This window comes from Pezoporus flaviventris, unplaced genomic scaffold, assembly GCF_033815535.1.
Source record: "Pezoporus flaviventris isolate CSIRO_AGI_PZ_B2104156 unplaced genomic scaffold, CSIRO_AGI_Pfla_v1 ptg000029l, whole genome shotgun sequence".
Lineage (NCBI taxonomy): Eukaryota > Metazoa > Chordata > Aves > Psittaciformes > Psittacidae > Pezoporus > Pezoporus flaviventris.
The window spans coordinates 5,275,464-5,300,812 of NW_026892577.1; the positions used below are offsets into that span (position 1 = coordinate 5,275,464).

Genomic DNA, 25,349 nt, shown 5'->3' on the forward strand with positions numbered 1-25,349 from the left:
ATGGCCTGGGGACACCTGAGGCCCAGACTCAGTAACTGAGTTGATGGCGCTAGGGTTGAAGCTGTTTTCTAACCCTGCAAAACTAAAGCAGCATCAGTACCCACCAGTACCCTGGCTGGGTTGCTCTGGGGTCCTGCAGCTACACCAGCAAGCAGCACCCAGAGCTAGGGTAAAGACAGGCAAAATGCTGTACCTTCCTAAGCCTTGAAAACCTTTGACAGGCCTGAGATCACTTCTAAAAGGACGCTCCTTCTTCACACAAAGGGTCTGCAGGGCAGTGACCCCAAGTTGGTGGTGGCACTGGGCTCAGTGAGGATGTGCTGACCAGGGTCTCTGGGCTTGCTTGCCACTGCCATGGGGCTGGGGTGCAACAAAGCACTTGGTCAGGGTATCCTGAAGGCAATAAGGGTGACCTCACTCCTGTTTCTTCTTACTTTGAACTCTGCTGTGGTGCACATGGAGCAATGGCTAATCCCAGGCCTCGGAGCAGTACATCAATCACCCTTGTCCCTGTGCAAGGTTTGCACATGGGAAAAACTCATGCAAACAAACCACTGAATCTTCTAGTTCAGGACCCAGGGGTCTTCCTTCTCCAAAAGCACAGATGGAGGCCATGGGCACCATGAAGCTTTTGTTTTGACCCGTGATGAGCTGGCAGGAGACCTCTCTACACCCTAAGTATCTGTGTAGTACCATGCCCTCACCATCCACCCCGCTGTCATCCTCCAGAAGTTGTCCAGACATTTCACAGTGGTACTGAGACAGCGATGGATGAGAGCAGCTCTGCTTTCCCCTCCACAGCCCAGTCAGCATCAGTGGTCCTGCTGGGATGTCTCCATTAGAGGAAGTAAACATAGGCAAGTCCTGAGCAGCACACATTCCCCAGACAAGAAACATAAAACAATTCCTCTGCGTCCCCATTGTTTTCCTAACTCAAGGCATTTCCTTTGTTGTAACTGTGACCTATAAAGTGGCGCTTTAGAGGGTTTTATAATAAAATGATGACTATATTATGTTAGTGGTTTTTCTTCACCGTGTGGCTTGTTCTTGCACTATTTTCCAGTAGAATTCAAGTACAACCCCCCACAACACTGTTGGTTACTACAAAGTTCCTTAGCTATGCAGTCTGTAGCTACAATGGACTATATCTTAAACAATGTAGTCATCTATAGTGGCTACACCGTCAACAAAAAGCATTTTCAGACAGCCACCCCACTGAAAAATAGCAATAACCGTGACACTTTGCATGAATACATGTAAAAGATTCCTGCCTGTATCATCTCCATAGCACAGTTCTCTTGCATAAAACCAGCGGAGAAAATTGCGTCCACTACCTTCCTCTGGCCACTAGATAGCAACTGTGTGCAAGGCTTAGTGCCTGCTGCTGTCCCTGAAGGGAAAACCAGGATGGGGTTTAGGTGGGAAGGAAGGAAAAGCATTAGTGAAGTGGTTGAGGCCAGTCTTTACAGAACAGACACCAAGCCAGACACGTCTGTAACATAGCTTTTGGTGGCTGTACCACTCCTGCAGAAAGGCACCCTAGCTATGGCACAAAGTCCTGGGGAAGATCCTGCTCCCCTGCCTTTCCTAGCCCAACCACTGACACAAACCTGCCAACAAGCCCATTAGCATCCTGCCAGCCTCCAAGCCTGGGATTCCCAAAAGAACAGCTCGATTTGGGGTTGCTGTTTCTGTGAGCTGAAGGAGAAACAGCAGTCAATTCTGTCTTTTCCTAGCATCTCTCACTGGCGCTTTGTAACATCTCTATTATCACTAGCTGTCCCCAGCACAACACTGCCTTTAGATGGCTGTGGACCATCCTGGTAGCAAACACAGCTGCCTCCCAGACTAAAGGGCTTGCTCACCCCAGTCTCGTCCTACCAAATACCATGTTGAAGGACTGGGTCAAAAGATACTGTTGTGAAGGGAGGCAAAGCTCCTACTGCTGCTGACTGCCTAAGGCACTTTTTGTTACTGCTTTGATAGTTACTCCCTGTGTAATTCTCACCCCTGCACAATGCAGCCACGCCACCATGGGGCCTGCAGGGTGTCACAAGCAGAAGCCCATATTCTGCTGGAAGGGAATTTGCTGCTACAAATGCTTTTTCTTATCAAGTTTCTCACATAAGTACCTTCAGTTATTGCTTTGCATACTTGGAGCAACCCTACAACAGCTACTGGGGGATCCTGCCTAGCACATCCAGTGAGCTAGTGGCACTTTGATTTGCAGCTAAGACGCAAGTGCCAGGGGGAAAAAAAACCTGCCTCTCATTGATGGAGAAGCTGGCCTATATGTTTATATAAGTTGTCTCAGATATAAAATCCATTTACTTCTATTGAGCAGAGTAAGACTGCAGGTGTTTTGCAAGCTGAAGAAGCCAGCTGGCTTTAAGGGGAGTATCAACAGACCTCTCACAGCCTTGTCTCAGCTCTTGGGTGGTATAGCAGGATCTAAGGTCCAGCTTCCCTGCTGCAACCTCTACAGTATGGGCACCAAACACATTTACTCATCACAAACAGGCATGATTTTGCTTGCTGAGGGAAGGTAAAAATAAAGGGGCTAAAATACATGCTACCTGCTTAAAACCCAGTTTCTTAAAGGAGAAACAGGCTCAGCCAGCAATCCTACAGAGCGAGAGTAATTCACAGCTCCATTAGTAACAGCAGCCCAGACATCTAATGACAACCTGGCACAGACAGCATGCTCTGTGCTCCCCCAGTGCCAGACAGGATTAGTGCTGGCTTCACCGGAACCCCAACTCCTCAGCGGCTGTGCCAGTCTCAAGGGGATGAGCTCCCATGAGGTAAGTTCTCATTAAGTATTTCTGATTGGATCCCAGTCTGTAAGAGTGAATTTAATACAGGATCATGTCAAAGACCAAAGCCACTTATTCTTTCTTAATTAAAATTTGCAGGAGAAAGAGCCTAGAAATTAGCCTTGATCTTCAACTCAGATTTGCAAAAAGGAAAAGCCAACAGCCTCAACAACTGTTCAGCAGTGTCCTGCCTGCCTGTGGGATCAAGCAGGACTCTCCAAGACCATCCCATATACCCTGAACTTTGTTTGCAGCTTGGCTTTTCCCACCGCCCCAAAATGCTCCACCACCTTCTTACCTTGCAAAGTGTTTTGCCCTGTCCCAGAGGAGAGCTGGTGGGTGCTGCCATGGCCAGAGCACATCTAAGCAAGCATCCAAGGCTTTAGTGATCACTCGTATTTAGCAGGAAGGACGCAGTCTCAGCACATCGCATCATAGATCACTACAGATCAACACATAGATCACTAACACATGGGGATCCCTGGGACACTTTGGGCACCGAGACCCCAGCCAGATGCACTTGGAGGCTAAGGGCTGGGTTTAGGAACCAGCTTTCCTGAAACTGCTCCATGAGTTTCCAATCTCTCATACCATCCCTACCTGAGGAACTGATGCACAGGGCTAGATGGATCCCATCCAGCATTAAAACGTCTCCCGCCTGAGATTTTGCAGTCTGTGATTCATGAATCACACAGAGAGGTTTGGCTATCAATCAGTGCTTAAAAGCCAGCAGGATGGTATAAACGCAGGGTTTCCCCAGCTCAGACCCAGGCAAGCATCCCTTGTCCCAGTAAAGTCCATGCACTCTAAAAATGTACTTGCCAGCTATGTATTAAAGCAAAAAGAAGCTACAAAGGTTACACCAAACCACAGTTGCCACAAGACAAAGTGCTCAGCAGCTGTGAAAACTATCCTGCAGGCAACAGAGATATGGGGGAAAGGCTTTAAGCATGTGTATGAGGCCAGGAAAGCACACCCCAGCTCCAGAGCTGTGTGCCAGACAAGGTGAATACGCTTCCATTTGAGAGGAAAGACCAGTCTTACAGAGTACAAATGCCCCTGAGGAGTGAACATTAACAGATTAGTTTCTCTTTCTATCTCAAATATCAGCCTTTGACTAAACCTCTATTTTGCTGTGCCTTAGGACACAGACAATCTACTGAGTGACAGTGAAAAGAAAGAAGGAATTCTCTCTTCTCGTAGCCTTGTCTCTCCCACAGGGTAGGACTGTCTCAGTGCCAGTTTTCATCCCTGAGAGTGCTTTTAGACCATTCTTCTCTTGACAACAGACCTGAGGAGTAATTTGTGTCTCGCTTTGTACATCTAATGTTACTGTTCACACACAGGGCCAGGACATCTGGGTGAAGGCATTTTTCTTCTTCTAGGAACAATAGATGCTATTTTCAGGAGTGCTGGCAACCACAGTTAATGTCTCTGCCTCAGCCCTGTCCAGAGCTGCTCCTGCTCTCCCAAGGTAATGAACACCATGGGAAAGGCAGCAGAGAAAAGCCCCACAGTGTGAAGCACAGGCCCTAGGGAGCAATTTTACAGCATCATGGGCGAATTGATCTAGTGATCCACTGAGGAGGATGCTCCAAAGGATGCAGGCAAGTGGCCAAACTGTCTTTGGAGACACGTGAACCACCACAACACACCAGAGACCCAGCTTGTGCTATAGTCTGCTGTGCCAGGGACAAGATCAGTTTAAACAGCAGGGGGAGGCAGAAATGCCATTCAGCTTGCCTGTCCGGGTTCAGGCCAGGACAAGCATGCTGTTCCTGTTCTCCGAAAAGAGAGCTAAGTAACATGGCAAAGCTCTAAGCCATGGAAACAGCACCAAAAAGATGAGGTGGGGCTTGACCTGGAATGTGCAAAAAAGGAATGAATAAGAGAAAAATATGTATGGGTAAAGGAGAGAGTAAAGATGTGGCCTGCAGGAGGAGAAAGGAAAGGGTAGATGGGATCAGGGAAGAAAGGTTCAGCCTTCTTTCCCCTCTGACATATTCTGGTCCAAGCACCCATGTGAAGCCACTCAGGAGGTTGTCCTGGTCCTGTCCCCTCCAGGTCAGACTGTGGCTGGCAGATAACAATGAGGCTGGGCAGGGAGTTAAACCTGAAAGCAGACAGACAAAGGCCAAAGACCAGCAGGATGGAACAAACTATGGCTCCATCCAGAGCCTATAACAGAACAGATCTTTGCTTGGAAACGGTGGGGGATTGCCCTTACTTGGTGTATTTGAAGCCCTGCTAACTAGATTTGACCTGGGTTAAATGTGGGAGAAAATCAGTCAATGCATCTATGGAAAAACTGCCTGTCCCAGCTCTTTGGAGCTGCATAAACCATTCGATGCTCTTGCCAAACCCATGCTTTTCAAACCTCTCCTTATTAATGCTTACAAATGACTGTGAAGCTAAACCATATTCAATCAGCCCAAATAAAGTCAGAGAAAAAAGCAGCATGGGCAAAAGCAGAATAGAGGCTCATAACCATTTCTCCTTCCTCTTATTTGTCTTCCTGGGTGTAGCAAACCGTTCACTCCAGCACCTCCTCTGCCAGTGCATTATCTACATTATACCCCTAGCAGGAGCTCCAGAGTTGCTCAGACTTCCCCGTATTTTTAGACTGAAAGATCTCTTAAGAAGTCCATTAAAGAAATAATAATACTCACACAGCACTAGAACCTGAATGAGGAAATGCTAAATGTCAACAGTAAATACTTAAACACAAATATTTACTGCAATTACAAAAGAAAGCGAGCACTGGGAAGCCCAGTTTGTGCAATGCAGAAACTGGGAATGGCCTCAGCACAGTCCCTGTGCTGGAGCATCTCAGTCACTGCCAGGGACAGTGGTGGCTTGCTAGGTTGTGCCTAAGAATGGCAGTGTTCCTGGATGGAGAACTGGAGCACTCAGTGCATCTGTGTCAGTGTCCATGATCCATGTGTCTTCTGGTGTGCCGGGGGGCTCTGGAGAAGTGCTGCAAAGCCCTTGGAGTCCACTGCACATGGGAGTGTGGAGGAAGGACTGGGGATCGTGGAGAATCACCCCGGAGAACTCCTGTTGTAGAAGAGAAGTGCAGAAGTGGAATAGGGGTTTTTGGACCAAGGGATAAGCTCACACTCTGTCCATTAGAACCCAGGAAGCATCATCTTAAGTCATCAGACATTAGAGGCTATGGGGTGGAGGTCAGAACTCCTGGGATCAGGTAAAGAGCGCAGCATTGGACCCACCTTAACTGAGAACTTCCCACTATGGGCACAGGGCCACCTCTGGAGGGCTAGAGACTCACCAATTCCTGGCCATTGCCTCCCAGCTATAGAGAAGAAAGGCAATGGGGAGGCTTTCACACCATGGAAAGCACTGAAAGCAATAGGGGTAGTGTCACACATTCCAACAAAGACAGCTCCCTCACATTAAAAAGGAGCCAGAGATTTCCACCTTGGGGGTCAAGGAGGGATTGTGACAGAGGTCACATCAGCACCAAGACCCAACCACCAAACAGCTGCCCAAGAGTTACAGCCACATCTCTGCTCAAGGGTGGGAGATGTGGGATCCCTTCAGAGGGGCTGGCAGACCAGACGGTGTCTGCTGTGTTTGCTCTATCTGCTGATCCTTACTGCTCTCACAGTGGGGTCCTTCCCAGCCGTGGCACTCACACCGGTAGCTCCCAGGCCCAAGGATACATACGCCCTGGTTCATGCATGGGTTGGGCTTGCAGAGGTTCACGGGGCTTTTTGCTTCTGCAACAGACATAAGCAGAAAGCAGGCTCAGGTGCATCTAGCATTAACAGCTAGGACACATGTTCACATTCACTGGGAATGCTGCAAAAGTATCAGGAACTATCTATCCCAGACATCAAAAAATGTTACCTAGGGCTAAAGAGATTGGAAAACCACATTAACATGGCAGAGGATGCAAGCTCACAACCCTGTCTTGCCACAAAAGACAAACTCCTCTGTGTTTAACATAGAGAAGAGGAAGAAGAATGGCTTTGCTAGATGTTCTAAACTGGAGAACATTCCTAATAAATGACAATTCCTAATGACATGGGTTAGCGGTGGACTTGGCAGTGCTGGGGTAACAGTTGGACTTGATGATCTTAAAAGTCTTTTCCAACCCAGTTGATTCTATGATTCTAAAGCTTAAAAGTATGGCAATATGTTAGGCTGCCTATCAAATAAGAGCACAGTGGAGCATCTTCAGAGCTCTGCACTGAACATGTGAGCACTCCAAGTCCCTGCATCCAGACACTGCCAATACAGAGCAAGACATATGCCCTGCTCCAAGCAGTTTACAACCTCAAAAGCTACTGGAGTTCAAACCCCATTCTGCCCTGGAGAGGACCTGAGTTCCCACCAGTGAGGAGCAAGGACAAGAAGTCAAACGGGAAGCAAGGGTGGGGTGGCATGAATGGGAAACAACACAGGAAACATTTCTATGCTGCTTTCTAGGAGGCTCAAGAGAAAAGCCTGCAACCGCAGCCCAAGTTGTTATTAGCCCTGCTCATATGAAGTATGTGACAGCTTTCCCAACCCTCTTAACACCACAGAGCCCAGCTGTCAGCAGGGCTGGCAGTATTTCATGCTGCCTTCCTGCAAATACTTTAGGTGAAGTAGCAGCATCCCAGAGGGATTTGCTTCCAGTCTGCTGACACCACCACTGCAGTGTTGGTAAGGGTGTGAAATTCCTCTGCTGAACAGCTAATGTGGGGTAGAGAGTGGAGCTGCTAGCCTTGCTCTTTGCTCTGTGGTAGAAAACTCATAGAAGGTGTAGGAAAAGGGGGAAAGGAAACGATATTAATTCTATCCTCTATTCATCAGGAAGGTTACTACAGCTCATCACACTTTGTTCTTGTTCTCCCTGTACAGATAACGATGTGCACATCAACTCTCAACCTCTGCCTAAGCTTGGCAAAATTATCATTGAAATTCAGGTTTTTGACAGTCAAATCCTAGATCTGAGACATCTCAGTCTTTAGTTCTTGTTGATTTTTTATGGAGCCAAGTTGGGGTCCTGCCTGACACTATATCCCCAGGGATCTGAAATAAGTTTCTTCCACTTGAGGGATTATAACCTTTGATGATCTCAAGACTTTGTGTTTCCATTAATCAGATTCATAGACATTTAATGCTTAGGATATTTTCTCCTTGCCCCAGATCTTTTTTTTATGGTCTCTCTCCAGCTGAGCCTCAGAATAAATGGGATATTGCAGGTGTCCAGAGGCAGGACCTGTTTCTAAATGCTTTAATCATGAGTCATAAATATTTTTTAAGCCCTTTCACAGACAATGATTTTGTTATTGAGCCTTGGACTTGGGAGCAGAAGACTGAATGAAGGGTTTATCTCCACATTGCCCTTGGTCCTAGCCTATCTAGTGCAAACAGTGATTACCTGCACATGAAATGAAGGCAGCAATTCAGTCTCAGGAAATGATATGTTATTACCCTGACTCATTGAACCTTGCCATCTTTTCCCTTTCATCTGTGGAGCTGTAGTTAATTTCATGGTACAGTACATTGTTTTTGTAATAACACAGCTGAAAATACCACTGCAAAAGGAGCACATTGAAAAGCTCCAGGTAGAAACCATCTGCAGAGCCTGCCAAGAGACCAGCTCCTCACCCCAAAGAGACAGTGCTTTAGTTCTTTCTAACCCTGAAGGAGCCACAGGCATGCCCAGAGATGAAAAGGACCTTTGATAGTGCTGACGCTCAACGTGCTTCTTCATTTGATCTTACAAACGAGTTAAAACATAACAAAAACAAGTAGCTAAGTGTTAGACTATTTTGAATGAGAAACAAGGCATGGCATTTTAACTAGAAGCACTTTGGCCACCACTAATGTCTGCAGACCAGGGCTGCTATGCTTTCTGAAGGGCTGATTTTCAGTGAACACATTCAACACCATTGGCTGTGGAAACGTGTTCCATTACCCCCCCCCAGTGACACTGCAGGGGGTACATCAACACAACGTAATGCACAGCAAGTTCTACAGGTTTAAAGCAACCTCAGAAAAAGAGCAAACTTCTTTTTCTTCCAGGGAAGGCAGAACTTAGGCCTGGCAGGACTGGAAAGAGCCACTCACACTAAGCCCAGTCTCACCCAGTGGACTGAGTCAGTTGGTTCCTACTCCTACAGAATTGCTTTGAACAGCCATCAGATCTCTATGCCATAGTTTGCCCATCTGTAAAAAGCAAAAGACAGTATTGAGCTTACTTGGTAAAGCATCAGAAAACCTACAATAACAATGCCTGGTGGTACCAGCATAAAGAGCAAGGATGGGATGTTCTCTCACCTTCACAAATTCTTTTGATGATAAGGTCTTGGTAATACTGCAGGTCCTCATAGGAGGAGATGTGGACCAGGTAGTTGGGAGACCCAGCAACCCTCAGCAGCACGTCCCTCTCTGCATCCCCAATGGCAGCCACAAACACCAAGATGCCATTGTTCCTCAGCTGCTGAGCTGGGGCAGCTGCATCTTCCATGCCACCTCTGCTTGTGAGCAGCACCACCACCTTGTTGACACCAGGTCTTGCTCCTTTCTGCACTGTCATCACATCACCATAAACATGCAGCAAGGCGCTGCCAGCAGAGCCCGAGCCCCCGAGGAAAGGCACCTGTTCGATGGCTTGAAGGAGAGCAGAATTGCTTGTGTGGGTGTCCAAAGCGAACACAGTGTGAGCTCTGCTGCCATAGATCACAAGGGCAATTTGGGTGACATCCCGGTTGATGCTGAAATGTGAACAGCTGCTCCTGACAAAGGCCCTCAGCTGCAGGAAATTCTCCAGGCCAACTGCAGATGAAGCATCCACCACAAATGCCAAGTCAAGAGACTGTGCCTGGCAGCCTAGATAAGAGAGTGGAAACGTGGGATTTCTCAGAATATGTATGTACCCTTTTCTGACCAAAAGAAGTGGTCAGCAGGGGAAAATGGTGGGCAAAATTCATCACTGCTGATCACTGAAGGGTGATTTACAAGCCTTTCACACCAATAAACACAGACCCACCACAAAAAGCAGGGATGGAAGGTTAGTCCTTGGATCTATGACTGACACAAACAAAACAAGGACATTCATCCCTCTGTCCTTCCCTTGTCCCCAGTGGAGTTCAGAAGACCTCCTCGTGGTTTGACAAACTCATCCCACAATGAGTCTTACCTCCAGGATTGTCCACACTGCAGATTTTTCTCTGCAGCTCCGGGATCCTGTTGAACAGGTCCTGGGGATCAGAGTAGACAATTGTCTGCTTTGGACTGCCAGTCACCTTGGTCAGCTCTGCTCTCATGAAGCTGCTGCCTACACCAATCAAGAAGAGGTCTTGGTCTCTTGTGTACTTGGCAGCTTCTGCCACTGGATCTTGGGACCTGGAGTCAGTGAGCAAGACAACCACACGTGGGATATCATCCTGCATGTCTGCAAAGACGGGGGTGCTCCTAAAACCGTGCTGTGCAACGTACTGCAAGGCTCTGCCTGTCAGGGTTCCTCCTCCACTGAAATTCAAAGCATCAATCCTCTTCATGAGACTGACTGCATCCTTGTGTTGCTCCACTTCAATGGGTATCCTAACACTGCTATCATACTGGGCCACTCCCACTTTCATTGGCGAGTCCTGGCCCATCACTCCTTGGAGGAACCTCTTGAGGAATGCCTTGTAGCGCAAGAACCCTTCTAGCGTGACTGCCGACGAGCTGTCCACCAGGAAAAGGAGATCCACGCTGCACTCCAGGCTCAGCTTTGGTGCTGAAAAGGGGGGTATCAATTTGTCAGTGACAGGGCAACAAGACCAGCCCTGTGGTGTGGAGAAGGGACATGGTGTCCAGTAACCTAAACTGGTTTGCCAGGCACACCATGAGCTGGAGGACACCTGTGCCAGGAGGGTGCTTTGTTTTGGTTGGATGCCACACGAGGCTTTAGAGACAGGAAATACCCATGGGAGTCTGGGGGGATTCCTGAACTTTCGGATGGCAAACTCCAAATTAAAAGGGACAGCTCCTCTCACGGAGTACTCTGGGAAAAACACCCCAAGTTTTCCAGAGAAAGGAGAGAGTCCAAGCACCAGGCCCTTTTTTTTGTAACATCCTGAGACACTTTAAAGTGGGAGCTTTGAATCTGGGGGAAGCAAGTACAAAGCATGTCCTGAAATTGGGACCTTCTTGGATTTCTTACATTGAACCCCCAAAATCAGGAGTCCCTCTTCACCCTATGTGCTCAGGGAGGGAACCAACAGCCATACCTATGTGTCTGTCCCAGTTTCTCTGTTCTGCTCACATGGCACCTGCATTTAGACCCAAAGGCCCAGGATGAAACTGTCAGTATTGGTGCTCTCCATATCCACAAGGTTTCTGAGCAGTGAGACCCAGTCACTGGGACTGACACAGACATAAACAGCATGAGACAATCATAGAAACATAGAACACCAGGTTGGAAGGGACCTCTGTGATCATCTGGTCCAACCCTTATAGAATCATAGAATAAACTCATCCTGTCTTCTGGAGAGAAGCTCAAAGGCTGCAGCCCAACCCCAGTCGTTCCTATGGCCATGCAATAGACACCACAAAGGGCAGGACTCGGCCAACAGGGAAGGAGGAAGAACGCAGGTTTACACCTACCGCAGTGGATGTCTCCTCCATACCCCACTGGGCACAGGCAGTGGTATTTGTCCAGTCCCTCTGGGACACACGTGCCCCCATTCTGGCATGGCTGGGAGTCACAAGGATCTAAACGGCATCAGAGAAAGGAAAGACAGGGATTCAGCAGGGAGCCTGTCCGTTCCCATCTGCACCATCAGTGGAAAAGGGGTCTCTTGCTGCAGAGTTTGAACTAACACAGGGCCACGTGCACCCTCACCTCCAAGGCAAGTTCATTTTGGGATGGCTTTCCAACAGGCAGTGTTGGAAATCATGAGCTCACTTCATTTCCTTTAGAATAACACCAAGGAAGTTACATTCATGTACATATAGGATTGCTAAAGGTCAAGAAGCTTGGTCAGATTTACACTGGCAACGAAAGGATGAGAGTGTGGCCTGCTGCTTGAGCAATGTTGTACTGACAAAGAAAATTAAGCCACTGTCACCTGAACCAGGAGAAAGATGGAGTTAGGGGCAGAACTGAAGCACCACAGCTATTTTCATGGTCACAGAAACAGGCTGGCAATCAGCAAGGGTCATGTTCCCTGCTAAACTGACCATGGTACCAAGTGAATGAGTGGAGGCATCTCACTGCATACTCCTTTAGCTGGAGAGCAGTGACTCCTGGCAGGCATTGGGAAGCAGCACAAGCCTCTACCCCAGAGACACAAGCAGATGAGGATTAACTGGCTCCTCAAGTGGGAAGAGAAATGACAGGGTGATATTTTAATCCAAAAGACCTCTGGCTATAGATACCAATGACACAAAAAAAAAAAATGGATGTAACATCAACTTCTTGCTAAGGATGACATTTTCTCACTCAGTACAAAACTTTTAGAGATAAAAGTAAAACACCTTTCCTTTCATTCTTTTCATTCTTTATTTTAGTGTTTTTGCTGTTTAGTTCTCATCTTTCCTGCTTTGTAAATAAAAACTTTCAAAGGCTAAATCCTACCTGGACATACAGTTCGGAAGCATCTGGATGGGTGTTTTATCAAGACTCTCTTCCACCTGAAACAGGAAGAGTAAAACCTACCATGAATTTAAAGATGAACAAGGTGTCTTCCAGATTGACCTCAAGGTTTTTTCAATGGAACAGATTTTCTTTGAATACACAATTTTTCAAAACAAGTATTTCAAGAAAATGTCCATTCAGCATGGGGTGGCAAAAGAAAGAAAGAGAATTTCATCAAATCTACTCTTTTGAGTTTAAATTCTATACAAATGTTTTGCATTTAAAGATTATGGATGTATTTTTCAGGCTCCAGATTATTTTTTTTGTTATTGTTACTGCAGAAAACATGTCACAGTTTTTATTCTAAATTTGAATGAAACGAAAAATTTACAGCAGTGAGAATTTGTCATTCAGTGAAAATTCTGGCATCTGATTTATCCGCCTGTAACTAGTGGACAAGCAAGGTTTAGAGTGGGAGGAAATCCTCAGTCTTCAGCTGTGTCTCCCGGTGAGATTTTTTTAACTTCCTCCATCATTTCCCTTCCCTAAGGTGACATGAAATAAACCCAGACCTTAGAGGACAAATGAATATTTGCCCCGCGTAAGAAGGCAGGTAACATTGGTTCCTGACAGCAAGATGATTTCTGCTTATTCTCATCCCTGTTAATGAGGTTTCTATTTATCCCATACCTGCAGCTTCACTATGCCGCTGATTTTCCAGTGCTCTGCATTAGGGCTGCTCAAACTTGCAGCAACTGTGGCCAACACCATCACAGCTGGGATGCTGTAGGCAAGCCACAAGTTGCTCAGCTTTCCCACGCTGGCTGTAAAGTACAAGGATCTGGAAACACCCTCAGACATTAAGACAAGCCTGAAATTATCCATACAGTCATCCCTGAGTATATCCATGCACAGGCCATTATGCACAGCCCAGATCCAGGGTGATTTTCAAACATGAATCTGACTGCCTGGTATTAAAACAAACACACAAAGCATCTCTTCAAAGGAAGAACACCCCCCACACACCAATTTCTGCACACCACCACTTGCACTCAGCTGCTTTTATCAGCAATGAGCACGAAGCAGCCTTTCCCTTCACAGCTCATTTTTAAAGCATTTCTCCCACTGTGTCAACTACAGTGACAATGTTATTTGAAGGACCTGACATGGTTTATGGGTTTTCAGCTCCAGCCTCCTCTCCCTGAGCAAGAGGACATTTCCTCCATGCAACTCATTGCCATTGACCTGATAATGCAGCTCTTTGTGCGCATTCTGGTTTTAGCACTGCTGCACAGGGGGTATTTTGCCAGTGACTGGAGCCTCTCCATAGGAAAGTCCTTCCCATGTCCCCCAGGGCAGCCAAGCAAAGGAAAAGGGGTTTCTGCAAGGAAGAAACCCTGAGTGGATGAAACCAAAGCAAGCACCAACACAGGGAGCCAGACCTAGAAACCTCTGCAACAGAGACAGTACAGAGATGTAAACTTCAAAGCATCTCAGTTCAGCAGGTAGGTAACCAATCCCAAATCCATTTTCTAATATTCATAGTTCTCTTGGGCTAATCATCCTCTTGTCTCAGCTCCTCCTCTTACCCTTTGCATCACATATAAGTCAATGGTCAGGGCAGGGAGAGCTTCTTCCCATGTCTAGGGACCATGTTTGCACCAGTCTTCCGAGCAATCTTCATCCCCATAAAGAATTAAGGTCAGATAAAAGCCTCATTACTGTATCTCTCATATTCTTTCAGCCCCACTCATTTCTAGAGCTGTGGTGTCCAACTCACCTGTAGAAAGGGCATAACGAAGCCCCGACTGCATTTGGCTGCTTTGAGCCTTTCCAGCACACATAATTTCCAGCCAGCTCTTTCACAGTCTCCAGGGTGCTGCGTTCACAAGGGTGGGATTCAACTCTGCAACCTGTAGCAAAGAACAAATGCAAACTTGGATCAATGCAGGGAAATGCAAAGTCTGTATGGGAGTGAAGCACCATTCCAAAACACGTTAGCCTTCCTAGCATCAGCAGACCAGGCAGTGATTCACACAGCCTCCAGAGACTCCAGAAGGGAATTTTCCTGTTGACAAGCTCATCAGCCTGTCCCACTCTCTGGATGCTCACTATTCAGCCTGCTTTGCTTCTCTATAAAACTCTCACTGTTGAGTTCAGAGGTCAGTGACAAATTTTCAGCCCCTTTGGTGCCTTCATGATGGAATCATGGAATCAACCGGGTTGGAAAAGACCTTTAAGGTCATTAAGTCCAACCTCTACCCCAGCACTGCCACGGTCACCACTAAACCATGTCACTAAGGGCCTCATCTACACGCTTCCAGGGATGGTGATCCCACCACTTGGAATCACCAGCATGCTATCCAGTTTGGCCACCAGAATCAGGATAACCCAGAGCACAAGACCTACTAATTCCCTTGTACACTTTCTGACACTGCCTCATCTTCCTCACTCAGTGACATGGCCCAAGCTCAGAGCATGGACCTGAAGAAGGAGCCAGGACAAGGGGTTACCTGGAGCGGTGGTGCTGCAGACAGAGCCGGTGAGGGTGCTGTACAGGCCGTTGGCAGCATCATCAGCATCCCCAGCAAAGACCACATGCTTCTCAGTGGGCTCACTAGCCAGCATGTGCAGCTCCTCCCACCTGCAGAACAAGGGGGTGTTCAACCACTTAGCTATCCCCAAAGAACCAAGTATCAAAACAGACCCTGTGCAGTGAACAGAGAGCTGATGCAGAACCATGACACCCTTCAAACAGTTTTCAAAGGCTTTGTATGTTTAATCTCAGGCAGTAGCATAGCTCTAAGTCAGTGGAAGAGCTTCCTTCAACACTAGTTCTCCTACACCAGCAGCCAAATCAGCATTCCCTCCCTTTGTTAACCCACAAATCCCCCTTTTCTCTTTCCAAAGCTCACATGAGGCACAGGGCCACCCTTTCCTCACGAGAACTTGCCATTTGGCTACCTGGACCTCCATTTCCCACTGTATGGGGGGTTTCCTACCTTGGAAACTTGATTCCCACTGCAAAAACCGTGATGTGTCTGTCCTTCACCTGCATTGCGGGCATCACGGTGCTGCCCTGGGACTTGCCATCTGAAATGATGATCAGGACTTCAGGGACGCTCGAGTTTCTGCCACCAGGGAATCCCTTGCGGAGAACGTACTTCAGAGCCCGACCCGTCTCTGTGCTCCCACCTCTAGAAGGAAGGGAGATAAAATCAGAACAGTGGGAAGCAAAGCTCTTCTCTTGCGATTGTATTTACCATTTGATTTTCAAACTTCCACCCTCTGGTAATAGGGAACTTAGCATATTTCTGCCTGTTGCAAGACCACACATCCACAGAGATGTCTAACCCTGTCATTCCTCTCATCTTCCTATCGATAGGTCACATCTACTCACCCTTGCCTCTCTCATCTCCAACAAGGCTTCTAGCACACAGCAGTTTCTGCAACTGGAGCAAAACCAGAGCTCTCAGATATTTATTTACAGCTTTGACAAATGCCTCAACTGCTTTTGGTCTTCCATCTAAAAACTGCAGTCACTTCTTCAAGAGTTGTGAGGAAAAGCTGTTTCACAACAACCTCTTGTATTCCAGTCAGAAACACAGTACAGGTGGGCAAAATGAACAAACACCAGCATCTCAAAGTGGTTTCCTTTCTCTTGATGGATAAAGATGCTAGAAATTCTTGCCACATTTCATCCCTTTCCTTCCACGGAACCTTCTGCCATTCTTACACCAAGAGCAAGAAGGGAGATACGTGTCCCAGCTTGTAACTTGAGTGTCTGCAGTCCAGCAGTATGCAGAGTCTTGGCCTTTTTCTCCATGGTTTATTTGCAGGTTAATTTGATTTTCTACTAAAAGGCATGTGTCCATCCTGTAGTAAAGCTCCTGGAAATACAGATGCTGAAAGCTTCTTAGTGTACCTCTAGAAACTCAGAAGGACTGGACACAAGGGATGCTTTCTTCAGGGCTTCACCAGTGCCTTTTACATGAGGAAAGTAAATGTTAAGAAAAGCCACCTCATGCTCCAGTTATCTAAAACCATGAAAAACGCAATCAAAATCAATACTCTCATCTGTCAGGTTGCTTGCCTCTGGCAAGATAGAGAAGGTGCACCAGCCATTGATATTCACACAAGCTGTACCCATCACTTCTCATTTTGGAGATGGGATCACCTGGAAGAAGCACAAGGCCATTTAAAACTGGCACAAGTTACCTGCTTCAGCTCACTTGTGGCTCAGATGCCAAAGCCACCTTACTCCTCATACTGCCTGCACCAAGTAGTGTCCTGAAGTCCCTGTAGGGCCTGGCTGCCCTCAGGTCTGGGCTATCATGGAGCTTTCCTGCGTGTCTCTCCTGTGAAACATTTCTTCCAATGCATGTAACTCAAACAGTGGGTTTGGGTAGCCCTGCCACCCTTCATTTACAAATTAATGGGATCTCAAGAGTTGAGGGGACAGATGTGTAAAAGCATCAGATGATCCCATCTGAAAATCTGCTCTGAAGAGCTGACTGGTCCTGAAGAGAGGTGAATGTGGGGAGTGGGATTGAGGGGTGCACATGCTGGGCTCTGAGGGAATGAAAACTGTTACCTTGGACCAAAGGTACCAGAAGCAGATTTCAGTGCTGATTCCAGGTCCTTCTCCACAAAACCATTTACTTTCTCTTTCCTGGCTCCCCAGAAGCAGTTCTAGGGTGCAAGAAACCAGCTACTTCCATATTTTGGCAGCCCCTGGATTCTCCCCTGGAGAAGGGAATGTTTCTGAGGTAGAAAGTGATCAGTTCAATACTCATCAATCCTCTCAGTAGCAAAGTACTAAACCCGCATCAGGATTCAGGTGCTAAAGGGCACACATTCCAGCAGGGACACATGCCAACGGCAATATAAATCAGCAGGTAAAATGTGCTGCTGCTAGGCATTAGGGAATGGCAGGCATCAAGCCTTGCAGCTATGCAATAGCGCCCAAGGAAAAGCAACCATGATTGCAGTATAGGTAGAAAATGAGCTACGGGTTGCCAGAGAACAGCTTTAGTCAATGATGCTTTAGAGATCCTGAGACTCATTTCTTGTGAGGTTATTAAAGAGTAAGATTTGCTGACTGCTGGATGCCTTCTTAGCCTAAGAGCCTGACTGGCCTCCCAAGCCTGTAGGCACTGGAGCTGTACGCTGCACACCAGCACAAAGCCACAGGGAAGGAAAGAGAGTTCCCTCTGGCAGCAGGGATGCTCACCACAGGCAGGGTTATGGCCAGTGTCTGCACAGCACAAGGGTCTCAGTGATGGCATGCTGGATGTGAACTGGGAAGGAGACCCTCATTGCAAGTGTGCTGAAGATAAAGCAGAAGGGAATAAAAAAGGGAGTGCTATACATACACATGGGTCTAAGAGGGGAACAACAATGCGTGTTTTTTATGGGCTGTACATTTACTCTAGTTGTTCTTTCCTCTTAGTGAGCTCTGTGGAGCAGGGACTGTCCTCTGCTTTCAATACTCCAGACTGGGCTCTGTGTTCTAGGTACCATAAAACATCACCAGAATTATATATAAAACGATCACCTGTATCAGGCTGAGGCAGGAATGATGACACTGTGAGCCAAACACTGCAGTTTTATTTAAGTAAAAGCCATGAGTAACCTAATAGAGACCTTGGAGAGGAGGCAGGAGATGGTCTCACCTCTGCCTTGCAGGGTGGACTGTGCAGCTGGACCCAAAGGTGAAATCGGCCCCCACTGCCCCAACTCCCCATCCATCTCCTACACTTGGAGATGTAGGCTACCCAGGCAGCCCCTGGTGCAACCAACTTAAGCTTCACATCAACACGTACTCTCTGCACCCCGTCAATACCAGGCTAAGACCTTGCTACAACACAACACACTGGGTAAAAGCCTTTCACCCCCTGTAAAAATCAAGGGCAACCCACACAGCAAGTTCTTCAGCTGCTGTTGACAGCTTTGACCCCTTCCTACAACTCATTAACTCTTTTTGGTGTTGGAGGAACAAACATTTGCTTATCTCAAATGGGTAAATCCTGCATTGACACGAGTCTCCCTCTTCCATTCTTGGTAGTTCTCCATCTGCACAAGGCGAGAAGTCTGTAATGTGCCATGCCTGACTGGATGTTTGATACCAAAGAGAGCCCAGTTCACTGGGAACTTGCTCCAGACCTGTTGATAACTAAACCGTGAGATCAGAGGAGACATTTCCAGCTGTCTTCTACCAAGGAGCTGTGCTTTAAATCACTTCCTATAATTGCCTTTTACATCTGCTTTTATAGCCATCCCGAGCAAGCAAGGAGAACCAAACCACAAGTGTTATTCATTTATTGGGGGCATCATGTTGTCCTTCAGCTGTGTTGACACAAACACACCCCATTTGCTTTCTGAACATCCATCCTTTGCTTTAGCACCTGATTCCTGATTCACTTGTTCAAGGAAAGCATTTGATCATGCCCAAGTTCATCATTTCATGCTCATTTCATACTGTGTTCATAGCATATCCAAATATGCCATTTCCTGACCAGATGTCAGCAGCTGTCAGATGCTTCAGTGAAAAGTGCTGTGCATGAGGGAAAACATATTGTGCGTAGTCAGTCTGATGACTGAATCTCGATAACTCAGCTGTGCCCACATGAGCCCTGAGGGTTAGAAAAACCTAATGAAGAGTCTCTGCACAAAAGCTCCTTAAATTCAGTTTCTTACCAATTTTCACTGGTTTTGACACAGTGGGTGTGTGTTTAAGGCATTACTCCAATGAGGATTTTCTGAAGCTGAAGGAGATGTGGATTTTACCTGCTGCCTTTCCTCCAGGACAGCGCTAAGAAAGTTTTTCTCCTCTAACCAGTCATTGACTTGTATGAAAGAAATTCATGAGAAGTTCAGCTTCTGAGATTACTGCCAAATTTGGTTGGGTTTGGCCAACGAATTCAAAGGCTGACTGGACAGGATTCACAGAGAGAGACCAGCAGGCTCCAAATAAATCACAGAAGCTTCACTTTAGTCTGGTGCTGCCTCCTTTCAAGTGCTCTCAGCTCCACGCCTGGAGCACAGGGCTGAAGTCAGGAAACGCCTTGCTGGCCAAAGGCTCATCAGAAGCACATCAAGAAGCCTCTCAACCGAGACATCAGACACACAGCTTTTTCAGAAGCCAACTGGAATCCATCCGTAGCTGTTTTATCTGCTTTGAAATGTCAGCTTTTCATTTAAACTAGATGGAACAGCCAAGCACAAGGTCATTCTTTCTGTTTGATCTGTCAGCATCCATGCGTTCTCATCAAGGAATTTCAGTGCCAGACACCAAACACTGCTCCGCTTTCTCTGTTCTCACTGACTTTCAGCCAACAGCCAAAGAGGAGGAGTGTAGCTTGTTTTCTGAGAAGTTTTTCCTTTAACGTTACACGAGAGATTTTCCTGATTTGATAAACTTCCCAAAAGCAATGCAGCAAAACCAGCCAATTGGTCTTGCTTGAGAAAGTCAAAAGTGATCCCATTTGCTTGCATTATGTACATCATGCTGAGAGTAGCAGACATCCATAAGAAATGCAGAGCTAACTTTACCCCTAATGCATACGAGCTGAAGAAGGAGTAGACTCCCACAGGCCACACCAGTATCTTAGCTATCATCAAAACAAGAGTTATTTGGGGGTGGTTGCCAGATCCTTCATAGATCCAAAAGTACTTCGCAGAGATGAAGAGTTTGGATTTGGAGAGGCTGTAAGTACAGGTCTTTTCTGGGCTTCTGGCTCCATTTCCTGAGGTCGTGGGAACACATCCAAGTCTTATCATCAGGAAGATAAAAGGTTTTCCTCTGAAAACCTGATCCTGTTGAGTTCAGCAGGTACACATGCACAGACATCCGGGGAGCAGGAATTCATCACTACTTCATAAGACAAAGGAAACTGTAACCACCAAAGCCATGTCCTACCTTTGCTCAGGTGTGTGGAACACCACACTAGCTTTTCCCTGGAAGCATGTAACCTACCACCCGGCACGAATGGCAAGAAAAACCCACCAGGAGGGTCATGGAAAATTCTCCTTATTTACCATGTTACAGTGGGACACTGAAAACTCCCTCCCATCAACTTCCACCAACAAAGCCGGACCAGGTTTTAGCAGGCTGTGGGTTATGGGCCACAGTGCTCATCCACCCTCCTCCCTGAGGGCATCACATTGGTGTATGCACAGCAGGGCTGGAGGTGTCCTGACCTCAACAAACTCCCAGTCCAGAGATCATTCATAGCCCCCAAAAAGAGCTGTAAAATAAGCTGACCTGAACACAATCCTCTTGATTCTCTCTTTCACTTCTTGTTTGGTTACATATGAATCCAGCGGGAATTCAAGGTGAGGAGTTGAGCTGAACTGTATCAAACCCACGCGGACCTAACAGAAAAGGTTGAAGATTATGAAAGGTATCTGTGAGATTCTAAATAAACTTCAACAAGGAGCACAGACCACAGCATCTCCTATGCAGACTGTATACAAGGCAAAATAGTTCATTAGCAAACAATGCGAGCCTCTGCTGCAGTCACAGGCAGCTCAGGATCTATATTTATCCATTCAGAGCAGCAAGGAGCCTCAAGCACAGTAAGTTCATAAATAACACCTCTTATGCCAAGCCAGTTATACACTGCACAGCAATCTTTCCATTACTAAAAGCAGCTCCCTCCGGCATCGAGCACAGCAGGCAACACAAACCAATTATTTTTCCACTACCTCCTCTAAAACTGTTTTCTATCACTGAAAATGCAAATAGACTGAATTGTCTGTATTGGGCAATACAACCAGGATGTTCCACTGAAGCCTGACAAGAAGTTTCATGGAATGTGACAACTTCAAAGGTGAAAAAACTACTGATTTTCAATCTATAGGTCTATATTGCAGTCTAGTTGAAGGCGTCCCTGCTCATTGCAGAGGGGGTGGACTGGATGACCTTTGAAGGTCCCTTCCAACCCAAACCATTCTATGATCCTATACAAGTCTCTACTCTCAATCAATTTAATATGAGCCATAAAAAGGGAATGTCCATTTAACCTGAGCTGCCCAGCATCTCTCAAAGCCTCAAGTGTGCACTGTGACTCCTTGCCATCATTGCCCAGGCTGCAGGAAGCTCCCTGTGCTGTGTGGCTGAGCCGAGATCTGAAAGGTGAAAGATTTCTTACATAAGAAAATGATGAAGGGGAATGGTGATTTCAGCATCCAAAGGATCCTTCCACAGGGGCAGAGCAGCGGCTTTTGGTTTTAGGACCTGGAGCAGTGGAGGCAGTTGGTCTGGAGGAAGTTTTGGGGCACAAATCTAAGTATCCCTGCTGTGGGAACCAGAAGCAAACACAAGAGCTGCCTCCACTCCTTTGCTCCCAGAACTCTCTAGAGAATCAGACATGGACCAAGGGTCCCCAAAGCTGCAGCAGGCTCAGACCCACCCCCTGTCCTGCCTCAAGTTTCTCTTCCTGCTACACAGAGACCTTGCATCCCTGCCACAACCTTCCCAAAGACCTGCCAATTATTTGGAAAGGCTCTGGCAGGGAATCAAGTACAAAAACCACTCCAGCCTGCTCCAAGGCCCCTGACTAAGATGCCTTGCAATGAGCGTTTTCCCTTCCAGTCATTTTAATCCATGAGCATCCAAACCAAACTAAAAATCAGTAAAAAAACCCACCCAAATCATAATCTTTAACCTGAAATATTATGTCTTTTTCTCAAGACCAAATGGAACTGCTTAAAATCTGTGGAGAATCACAAAGTGTCCTCCAAACCCACTGCTTCACAAACCTCCACCTCATCTGTCTGGATAAATACCCATGGTAGCTGCTAGGTTGAATGCTGCAGTTTCACTCAGCACGTTATCACTGGCCTTTCCACACATTGACAAGCTGTTTGAACCTAAAATGAGACATTCCTGACACTCACCCTGTCTGGGTGGATGTCCAAGGCATCACAGAGCTTGCTTGTGAAGCGCTTAGACCTTTCAAAGCTTCCTTTACCAATGCTGTAGGAGCCGTCCAAGAGGAAAAGGACATCAAACGAAGCAGAGCACTGCATCACTAGGAGAAAAGATAGACACTCTGAAACTGCACCTTATTAGTCTGACTGTCTGGAAACAGATAGCCAGGAGCAGAAAATCCAGACAAATAGATTTGCAGAGGACAGACACAACCCAAAGCCTGGATGCACTCCTGCTCTGGCCTGCACTGGTTCAGACTTGTCATGGTTTAAGCACAGCTGTGATTTTTGCTAGCAAAACCCTGAATTTAGAGTTAGGGTTTTCTAACAGCAGATTACAAGGGATTGAAAGCTGTAAAGCATTCCCTTCTGGGTCACTGGTTCTTCTAATGGGGCAACCACCCTCGCCCTGGAGCACTGCACTGGGGATGAGCTGGAGCACAGCCTGCCCACCAGCACTGTCCCAGCTTGTCAGCCTTGCCCTCACTGCTGGTCTGGATGTGGAGATGCAACAACCTGGGTGCTGAGTGCAGGCACTAACCACAGCTGTCTGCTTAAGCATGCACAGAGAAAGCTGCTGTGCCTCCATCCCAGTGTGGGCTTGGCATGGGGACTTGGAGACCAGGCTGGATGGGGCTTTGAGAAACCTGCTGTAGTGGAAGGTGTCCCTCCTCATGGCAGGGGTTGGAACTGGATGAGTTTAAGGTGCTTTCCAACCCAAACCATTCTATGATTCTATGCCTGCAGCCCACCAAAGGGCTCTTGGTGATGTGCATCAGTGAGAAACATCCAAATAGGGCACATCAGGATGGAAAGTCTGAGCTGAACACACAGTGCTAAGGATGGGGGCATGCCTGACATAGAAACATAGAATCATAGAATAGTTAGGGTTGGAAAGGACCTTAAGATCATCTAGTTCCATCCCCCCTGCTATGGGCAGGGACACCTCACACTAAACCGTGTCACCCAAGGCTCTGTCCAACCTGGCCTTGAACACTGCCAGGGATGGAGCATTCACAACTTCCCTGGGCAACCCATTCCAGTGCCTCACCGCCCTCACAGTATCTCCTTATATCCAATCTAAACTTCCCCTGTTTAAGTTTTAACCCATTACCCCTTGTCCTATCACTACAGTTCCTAGTGAAGAGTCCCTCCCCAGCATCCTTGTAGGCCCCCTTCAGATACTGGGAGGCTGCTATGAGGTACATGTAATTTATCACTTGACAGGCAGACAACAGGAAATAATAGCTAGCAGGAGAATGCATGATACAGGTTGTGAGTAACCAATTGAGTGTACGTCAAGGGAGCTGTAGGTGAACACGGTTTGGTGGCAGCCAGAGAGCAGTCATCCTTGTTCACTGCACTGTGGCTGTTGCTGGCTTCACAGGCTGAACAAATTAGCCACATGAGAGGTCTAATCGAGCCTGTGATTAGACACAGCTCCTTAAACCAGGATTGCTTGAAACAGGCTCTGAAGGAACTGACAAACACCAGCCAGGTGGCAAATATCCAGTACAGGAAAACCAGAGCAGGTCACATCCCAAAAGAGCTATTACCAGTGAGGGGGGAAACCAGGCTAGGGCAGAAGCAGCCACAATGCTGTGCTTGCCAGAGCATTACAGACTGAATGAGGTCCAATAAACAAACAGATAAATTTAGGGGAAAAAAAAGATAAAGAAAGAAAAAATTCAAAAACCAGAAAAATTTGCTTTAAAAATGAACTTACACTGGCCAGCAGCTGAGATCTTGCTGATCATCTCCTGGTCAGCATGAATCTCTTGTATACCCCACACCAGCAAAACTGTGGGATCAAACAGACAATCACCCATCAACACTAAGACCTGCCTTAATAAAAACAAACAAACAAACATGCAGGCTTTAATCTAGAGCAGCAGAAATGCTGGCTTGCTGGAGAGATTTCACGTTTGCATTGATGTGTGTCTATGGGAGGAAATTCCTTCTGGCAGGGACACAGAGAGCATGAAAAATGCCAAGGACCCACAGCACAGGAGACAGTCCTCTGCTCACTGCATGCAAGGACACAGCGCAAGAATGACAGCAAGGCTAGGCTTAGGCTTCAAAGATTACAGGCACAAGCAATGGAGACACCCAATAATCGCATTGGAGGCATTAATGAGCTTTTAATATCATAACATCATCAGCTTTTCCCATATCAACAGACACTTCACATATACAGATGTGCAAATTCTCAGCAAAGCTGTTTCTCCAGGTATTATTTTCTCCCCTTCTGTGTGAAACTGTTTCAGAGATCTATTTGTAAACCTCCTGGAGAGGCACTCATTTGGCCCTCATTCCTCAGAGCGAAGAACTCCAGAGACAGGGAAGCACCCGCGACAGAAACCACCGATGAAACATGGCAACTTCAAACATACCTTGGGAAAGCAGGAAAACACAGATGGACTCGCATGACAAGAGGCTCATGGTGACAAATCTGAAAGAAAAATAAAGGAGAGGAGCATTGATCCAATGCCTAAGGCTGGATTCTTTACCTGCAGTTGATCACCTCGTTGCTGGTTGTCTCATGGGATGAGTTCAGATGAGTTCTGAAGAGCAAAGGCAGCTCCTGGGGAGGAGGGTGGGAAACAAATAGAAGGAAAAAACAGGAAAATGAGGAAACTATGGAAAAGAGTCTCCCTGTGCACTCACCTCCTTTCCTATTCAGACTGGAGAAAGCAGGTTTCAAGGGGAGGGAGCACCCAGCCGCCCTCCTCTCCTTCTCTCTATAGCCACCCAGACCTCTGTTCTCCTCCTCATCACTGCACCTCACTCTCAAAGCCGAATCCCACCACGTTCCCTGCTGCCCTCAGGGAGCCAAACACAACTCCTCAGGGGGCTCACTGAGCATGGGGCAGAGCAATGTCCCCCTGACCCTACCATCCAACTGAGACATCCCTGCCTCAGCCAGCGCTGCAGCCCATCATTGCGGGTCTTCAAGAACACTCAACCACAGGCTCTTTCATGCCTTATATCTCCCAAGGACTGGCTTTCTGGGGAGA

At 47.1% G+C, this 25,349-nt stretch overlaps 1 protein-coding gene across 1 annotated transcript; it reads right to left on the reverse strand.

Annotated features, from left to right (window-relative positions):
* Window positions 1-4,049: 4,049 nt before the first annotated feature.
* VWA2 (von Willebrand factor A domain containing 2) lies at window positions 4,050-24,780 on the reverse strand. Its single transcript, XM_061458669.1, has 13 exons — window positions 24,726-24,780; window positions 24,059-24,133; window positions 22,300-22,433; window positions 20,663-20,772; window positions 15,399-15,593; window positions 14,910-15,040; window positions 14,177-14,309; window positions 12,397-12,452; window positions 11,424-11,531; window positions 9,973-10,554; window positions 9,111-9,662; window positions 6,434-6,556; window positions 4,050-5,873 (listed from the first exon to the last, which is right to left on the reverse strand). Exons 1-13 carry the CDS (start codon window positions 24,772-24,774, stop codon window positions 5,740-5,742), a joined length of 2,382 nt encoding a protein of 793 aa, XP_061314653.1. The 5' UTR covers window positions 24,775-24,780; the 3' UTR covers window positions 4,050-5,739.
* Window positions 24,781-25,349: the final 569 nt, after the last annotated feature.